The following is an 8175-nucleotide window of genomic DNA, read 5'->3' on the forward strand; positions in this document are numbered from 1 at the left end:
TATGTCAAGTGATGTGTGTTAAAAATCTACCATTACAATTGTATTCTGTGAATTTTTCCATCATTACATACATAAGTACATATACATATACTATGAAAAGAAGCAACATCTGTTAGAGGATCAAAGTCTGATAGTTAGATACAGACAGATACAGATATATATATATATATATAAATGTATATAATTGACATTAATAAGATGAATAAATATCATTTCTAACTCTAGTATTGATATGTCAAGTGATGTGTGTTAAAAATCTACCATTACAATTGTATTCTGTGAATTTTTCCATCATTACATACATAAGTACATATACATATACTATGTTATAATATATACTATTGACAATATAAAATATCTTCATTATTGATTTTACCTTTTATGAAAAGATGCATAATAGCCCTCTTTATCACACCGATTACTTTTTTTTTGCCTTGAATTCTACTTTTCTATACTAATATTGCCACTCCTGCTTTCTTTTTGTATTTGACTTTTCTTTTTCTTAACAATTTTCAAATATTCTCACTTTCTTTAATAAAATATAGATCAATATGTGTAGGTTTTTTGGACAGATGGCCCAAATTGAGAATCTTTGTTGTTTAACAATGGAATTTAACTCATTTGTATTTATTATCATTACATATGTACTCACACTTCTATCATATTTATTTATTATTCCTTTATTTTCTTTTTCTACATGTGTATTTTCTTTGTCTTCTTTTACTATTTGGAATGCTTCCATTCTCCTAGTAACTTTATATCTATGAAATACTAAATTTTCATCAAAGTACATCCAGCAATTAATTTCCTTTCATTGACTTTGTCTGTTAATGGGTGAGTCATTTTGATTTTCAGATTTAAGTCTTCAATCAGCTTAACAACATCAATTATTCATGTGTAATTCCTACTCACTACCCTCCATATTCATCGTAATCTCACTCATTATTTTAAAGTTGTTGTGTTTCCTTTGAATTATGTGAGAGTTTCTTAAACTTGTTCCCCATATTAATAACTGGATTTTCTACAAAGTAGATTCTGCTTTTTACTGCTTCATATACCATTTAAAATTCTTTTTGACCATTTTTAGTTTTCTTTTATTATCTCCCTAACTTAACCAGCAATTGTTTTCTCCCATTCTGATGGCTCACTCTATCTTTCCTTTCTTAGTGTGTATTTTTTCTAGAGGTTTGTGGAAAATTCAAAGTTAATAAATATCTCAAATTTACCTGGCTTTCTGTAAAAGTAAATACTTTTCAAAACTCTGTTATTCTCTAACTAGTTTATGTTTTTTTAGATGCAGAATCTCTTCTTTTACAAACCCGTAAAATTTCTTCTTCTTTATATCCAAACGTGAAACAGAAGAAATCCATACAGGCTTGTTGTCTCCAAACCGTGGATAGATTCTTCTTAGCTACTCTCATGGCACACACAGGCTGTTAGAATACTTAGATCTTAGACTGGAGAGCTGCTTGTTATAAATTTGGTACATCAATTAAAAAGTCCAGAAGTCTATGGGGAATGAGGAAGAAGTTTGGACAGTAGTCACTGCCAGCAGGGGAATTTCATTTCTGGATAATTTCTTCTTTGTGTCTGGCAAAGCTGCTAAATCGTGGAGCCAATTTTTTATGTCTGGTTTCCAATTTGGCCTGGCAATCACTCCAAGTACATGATGTGACTGCCCAACTTCTGAGCTGGTATACGGCTTCTCGTCACCACCCTACCCACTAGCTTTCTATCTGGGAGAGCCACATTTGAGCTTGCTCTTGGGCTTCCTGGGGCATTGATTTCAAATGCTGTTGACCCACAACATAATTCCATGTGGAAAGATCCCTGGCTGTTCTAGGGTTCACTCTCATTCCTAAAGAGGAACAGGATTCTTCTAGAATCTCCAACTGCATATATTCCCATACAACACTGCCTTCCTCTTCTTTTTTTTTTTTGGTTGTTGTTGTTGTTGAGACAGAGTCTCACTCTGTTGCCCAGGCTCGACTGGCATGATCCTGGCCCACTGCAACCTCTGCCTCCCAGGTTCAGGTGATTCTCCAGCCTCAGCCTCCTGAGTAGCTGGGACTACAGGTGCGTGCTACCACCCCCGGCTAGTTTTGTTTTGTTTTTTTTGTTTGTTTGTTTTTGTATTTTTAGTAGAGAGGGGGTTTCACCGTCTTAGCCAGGATGGTCTCGATCTTGTGACCTCGTGATCCGCCCGCCTCGGCCTCCCAAAGTGCTGGGATTACAGGCGTGAGCCACCGTGCCTGGCCATGATACTGCTTTCTAAGGAAGGGAAACTGGGGTTCAACTCTCAATATTCACCTACTTTTAGTCCTAACTTTCCCACAGATTACAAAACAAAAAAGAAAAACCATCAAAGTATGTGTTGTGTGCCTGGCATCTTTCTCTAGCTTCCAGCCCCAAAGCAGCATTTCCAGTCCTAATGTAGGATACACTGTTAGAAAGAGGGGGTTAGATCTTTGTATTCCACTGTCATCTTATTCAAAAATCCTACCCAATCTTGGTCTGAATTGTATTAAGGTAGCAATTTTCTTCACAGAGGTTCACCTAGCTGGAAATCCTATTTGGAGATGGAGATCCAGGTATTAACCCCTCAGAAAATTGGCTCTTGCTATTTAATTGACTCTTCCATGCCTTACAAATATGATCTCCAGCCAAGTGAACCTCTGTAGAGAAAATTGCTTCCTTTCTTGATAAGAAACAAACTAAGATTGGATGGATGGGTGCCGACAACATTCTCAAACCACGGCCCCCCACCTTTCCCAAAGTGGAGTTGTGTGTCCTTGTTCCCTCCCATATTTATCTCAAAATTTGGACAGGAAAAAAAATCTGATTGCTCTTTTCCAAATACCTTTATGAATTTTTTTTTTGAGACGGAGTCTCGCTCTGTCGCCCAGGCTGGAGTGCAGTGGCCGGATCTCAGCTCACTGCAAGCTCCGCCTCCCGGGTTTACGCCATTCTCCTGCCTCAGCCTCCCGAGTAGCTGGGACTACAGGCGCCCGCCACCTCGCCCGGCTAGTTTTTTGTATTTTTTAGTAGAGACGGGGTTTCACCGGGTTAGCCAGGATGGTCTCGATCTCCTGACCTCGTGATCCGCCCGTCTCGGCCTCCCAAAGTGCTGGGATTACAGGCTTGAGCCACCGCACCCGGCCTGAATTTTCAATTAGACTCCACAAATAAGGATTGAGAGCTTGACAGGTTCACAGTATTCTGCTGAGCACCACCCCACCAGGGACAGAGATAAATAAGACACAGACTCCTTTGTGCCCCCATAGCAACCTGTGCATATTGCTAACATCATACCCACGACACACATTACATTCGCGAAACCACACGCCTTTCAGAGAACAGGGACCGAGTCTCAGCCGTCATGGTATCTCTAACACCTATCACAGTTCCTGGCACAGAGGAGGTTTTACAAGACATGTTAGCTAAGCCAAACAGAAACCAGTTCCAGTTCCTGCCCTTGAGAAGGTCACAATCCAGAGAGAGGTGCCCTGGCTTCCGCCGTAAATCAGTGTTCCTGTTGTGAACATCCCTGCGTCTCAGGGAACCCAGCCCATACAACAAACACTATTTTTCCTGGCGAGACGTATACCGCAGGCAGCGCTGTAGCGAACCCTCTCCCAGGGCGTCTCACCAGGATGAGTCACACTGAACCATCCCTACTTCTCTTCCCGTCTTCCTCTGAGCCACGGACTTGTAAGAAAGAGGGGCAGGGAGGGGTACAGTCCGGGTGACCTGGAGACCTGGATGCCCCTCTGTCAGCTGGTGGAGCATGTGGGTCTCCCTGCTAGGCAACTTCAGACATAGCCCCAGGATTCCAGCAGGCCTGTCCCCGCCAGCGCACCCAGACCAGACTGGTCAGTCTGGTATTTCTGAGTCCCATCCCAGCCCCCACACCACCCTGCCCGGAAGAGGAATGGCCTCAAGCAGCACAACAGCCCTACCTGAGGATGATCCGGAGGTACTCGATCCCCTCTGCTTCCTCGCACTTGACAGACAGGATCAAGTTCCCCAGGCTGCTGCCAGTACAGTAGAAGTTTAGATGATCCTAAAAAGAGAAACCGGGTGTGAGCAGGAAGGAAGAAGAAACCTTCCAGATATGCTCCCCCCAAACCACCTCCTTCACCAGGAGCGCGAAGCTCCACAGCAACAAGAAAGAGAAGGATGCTACTGACGACAACGACATTAACAGGCACCGCCGGCCGAATCCTCAGGAGGCGCCAGGCACCGTGCTAGGGGCTGAATACCCCCTGTCTCCTTCACTCCTGCTCACAGCTTTATTCGGGAGAGAACATCATCCCCATTTCACAGATGGGAAAACCAATGGTCCGGGAGGTTAAATCACTGCCCAGGGTCACACGACGAGTAAGGGACAGATCCGGGGCTCAAACGCACCATCTGCCTTGACTCTGAAGGGCAAGTTCTTGACCACAAGACACTGAGTCCACGTTCTCATTCCCAGGGGGCAGCCCTCACCAGTTCAGACTATTTGGGGCAAGACGGCAAGGAGGAACCCTGGTACCTCCAGCCAGGGGAGCTGGGAGGTGTCCTGAGCCAGTGGGTCACTCCCTGGTTAGGGGAACACAAGCGAAAAACACAGCTCTCCAGACCTGCTGGATCAGAGTGGGGCCCTGGAATCTGCATGCTAACAAGACCCAGGGGCTCTGATGCAGCCTCCCCTCGTGTGAGACTCTGCAAAGCGGCCTCAGGCTACAGATTTCCAGAATCTGCCCTCAGTACATCAAGAACCCGGTAAGTCCGAAGGGCAGAATATATTTTTTTAAATGTAATTTTGTCACTTTTAAGCTATCAGAGGCTCGCAGACACTATGCGGTACAAGTACTCAGAGGACCTGACGAAATGAGGACGGGAGAGATTTGCGTGATTTAGATGGAAACAGACTTCTGAGGTGTGAGAACATATTTTTCCTTGAGCGGTCAAAACTCCACCAACCATTCTTCACCCCAAACACTACCCATTCCATCACCTCCTGAAACATTTGCAGGGAGTGGTCCCCACAAGGACTCACGACACTGGGCCTCCCTGACTGTTGCATGGCTCCCCTGCCCCATGTCCCCTATCCCAGGACAGAGCCAGTCAGACCTCTCCAACTAAGACGGCAGCAGGCAGCAATGAAAGGACTGGGAAGGAGGTAAGAGGTAAAGGAAAAGGGGGGCACTGGATAGAGGACCGTGGGCTACTGTGCCCTCCTCCCACTCCGGGCAGCTCCTCTCTCCCAGGGCCACCAGTCCCTCCCCTGCCCATGCCCCACAGCTCCTCTCCCCCAGGGCCCCAACCCTTCCCCTCATCCCCACCAGTGCTTCTCTCCCCCAGCCTCCCCTAGCCTCTCCCCTTCACCCCCAGCAGCTCCTCTCTCCCAGGCTCACCTTCCCTAGGAAGTGCCTCCGGTAGGCCCTGGCTTCACCCTTGCACTCGAGCTTGTAGCCGAACGTGTTGGGGCTGAGGTTGTCCTCTTCCTCCTCCTCACAGATGCTGCTCCCCAGCGATGTTGGGGTGCCCACATTCTCCGGGTCCTCGATCCAATAGCCCCCAAACTGCGGCAGGATGACCTGAGGGTATGGGCCTCCCTTCTCCACAACCTGAAGGCAGAGGGAGGGTCCTGCACTGAAGCTGGCCCTGGGACCTCAGGGGAGGGAGGGGCCAGTGGCGGTGTCCCCTCTGCACTGCTCCCAGGAGTGGGGCCTGGTACCCACTGGTACTTGAGGCCAAACGCAGTGACATGAACCCCTCCTCCAAGCCCCACAACATTTCATTTGCCAACCCTGTAGCCCCAGGGCTGCAAGGCCTAGATGAGCACCCTCAACTTAACATATGGAGAAGCTGAGGATACAAAGGCAAAGACGGGAAGAGAGGTCCCAGGCCCAAGGTGCTCTCCCATGGGGGGCTGGGCACAGCCCATCACCATCATTTCCCCAGGGAAGGGACCCAGAGCAGGCTGCAGAGCGGGTGGGAGGGAGGGGAGGGCGCCTACCTCGTCGATGCTGGGGTACGGGATATAGTCATCCTGCAAGACAAATCAGATGGTGCCACCATTAGTCCCGGCAGCGCCCATAAAGTCTGACCACTGTTTCCAGGTCTTACAAGGGGGATACATTGAGGCTTTGAGGGAGGAACATTCGATGGAAGAACAGCTCAGAATCAGCTCTGGGATCTGACATCCCCCCCATTCTTCTCCAAACTGACAGAACCGGAACATAAACCCTGCCAGCTGACGATGCAGTATCCGAAGGTGCTGAACTTCTCACCCTGCATAATACCAGCTTCTCATCCTAGAACGCTCATTCCAGAAAACGACCCCAGCACCTCTTTCCAGGCAGGGGGACTGGCCTCCAAGTGAGAAGCGGCACCCCTGGGCTGGGAAACGGAACCTGAAGCTGAGAGCTGACTGCCCACTGGAACCCGGGGCAGAGCCTGACACCCTTACACACTGCACAGGGTAGGGAAGAGCGGGGCCAAACAGCCAAGCCTGAGGTCCCACCGCGGCCTCCACCCCCAGCCTGCTCTGAAGCTGCCCTGAGGCATCAAGCCAGGACCCCTCTGCTGCCCACCGTGCACTGGTCTAACAAGGCAGTGATGAAGCGGCCATGGTGTGAGTCAGAGTTAGACAGGTGTGAAACAGAAGACCCCAGCACCCTGGCAGCTCCTCCTGCCTTCCTCTCACCCTGGCCCCTCACCAGGGCCATCGGGCCACCCCCTCCCCCACCCAGCCCACCTTGTTCTTCTGGGGTCCCGGCTTCTGCTCTTCAAGCTTGATCCCCTATAGAAACAAGGAAAACAGGATCCACAGAAAAGCAAAGGTCAGAAGAAAGGGCCAGGTCAAGAGCACCTGGCCTCACAGGGGGTTAGTAACAAGAGCAGCAGCAACAGCTGGCCCGGGCTGGGCCTGCACACATCACACCTGGCCACAGGCGGGCCTCCCAGCACCCTCGGGCCAGGCAGCAGCACCGCTGGGCTAACAGCACAGACTTGAGACAGACCACCGCGGTTCAAATCCCAACACTGCCACCTATCAGCCTGATGACCTTGGCAAGTCACAGAAACCTCTCTGTGACTCAGTGTTCTCATCTGTAAAATGGGAACGATGATGGTCTCGACTATGGTGGTGAAGGTTAAAGGTGAACAATGGGTTGAGCACTTGGAACACTGACTGGTACATAATAAATGCTGTGGGTCATTATGAAGGAGGCAGTGTTATCATTCAAAGCTTAAATATCTGTCTTGTCAGGCGCAGTGGTTCATGCCTGTAATCCCAGCACTTTGGGAGGCCAAGGCGGGCAGATCACCTGAGATCAGGAGTTGAAGACCAGCCTGTTCAACATGGAGAAACCCCGTCTCTACTAAAAATACAAAATTAGCCAGGCGTGGTGGCGCATGCCTGTAATCTCAGCTACTCAGGAGGCTGAGGCAGGAGAATTGCTTGAACTCGGGAGGCAGAGGTTGTAGTGAGACAAGATCGCGCCATTGCACTTCAGCCTGGGCAACAAGAGCAAAACTCCATCTCAAATGAAAATATATATATGTCTTAGGATCACAGAGCCAGTAAGGGAAGGGAAACATGGGAAGTCATACCTGCTGGTGTCAGAGCCAGCGCTCTAGACCCCATGCCAACAGGCCTTCAGGGGACAGGTGGGAGGCCTGGTGCTGGCCCTCACTCTGCTGCAAGCTTATATTTGTGACCCCTGACAAAGCATAGACTCTTGGAGCCCCCAGTGTCATCTGTAAAATGAGGATTAGACGCTCACCTTTCATCCCACTAATGCAAGGATGATTGCAAGGATTAGATATGATGCCTGGGACTCGACTAAGGGAATTTATCTACAGGTATCTGAAGAATTCACTTCTGGGGAGCAGTGCCCTATCCAACAGTTCTTTTTGTTTGTTTGTTTTTGAGACAGAGTCTCTCTCTGTCACCCAGGCTGGAGGGCAGTGGTACGATCTCAGCTCACAGAAAACCTCCACCTTCCAGGTTCAAGCAATTCTCCTGCCTCAGCCTTCCAAGTAGCTTGGATTACAGGCATGCGCCACCATGCCCAGCTCATTTTTGTATTTTTAGTAGAGATGGGGTTTCACCATGTTGGCCAGGCTGGTCTCGAACTCCTGACCTCAGGTGATCCACCCACCTTGGCTTCCCAAAGTGCT

At 48.6% G+C, this 8175-nt stretch overlaps 1 protein-coding gene across 1 annotated transcript in view; it reads right to left on the reverse strand.

Annotated features, from left to right (window-relative positions):
- RAP1GAP2 (RAP1 GTPase activating protein 2) overlaps positions 1-8175 on the reverse strand; it is a 158398-nt gene that overhangs the window by 83559 nt on the left and 66664 nt on the right. The window contains exons 5-8 of the mRNA XM_011947515.1: positions 6749-6793; positions 6008-6040; positions 5403-5615; positions 3960-4063 (exon numbers count right to left, since the gene is read on the reverse strand). Coding sequence (XP_011802905.1) covers positions 3960-4063; positions 5403-5615; positions 6008-6040; positions 6749-6793 — 395 coding nt within the window. The remainder of the gene's footprint in view (positions 1-3959; positions 4064-5402; positions 5616-6007; positions 6041-6748; positions 6794-8175) is intronic.

The sequence above is a fragment of the Colobus angolensis genome, unplaced genomic scaffold (assembly GCF_000951035.1).
Source record: "Colobus angolensis palliatus isolate OR3802 unplaced genomic scaffold, Cang.pa_1.0 Scaffold267, whole genome shotgun sequence".
Taxonomy (NCBI): domain Eukaryota; kingdom Metazoa; phylum Chordata; class Mammalia; order Primates; family Cercopithecidae; genus Colobus; species Colobus angolensis.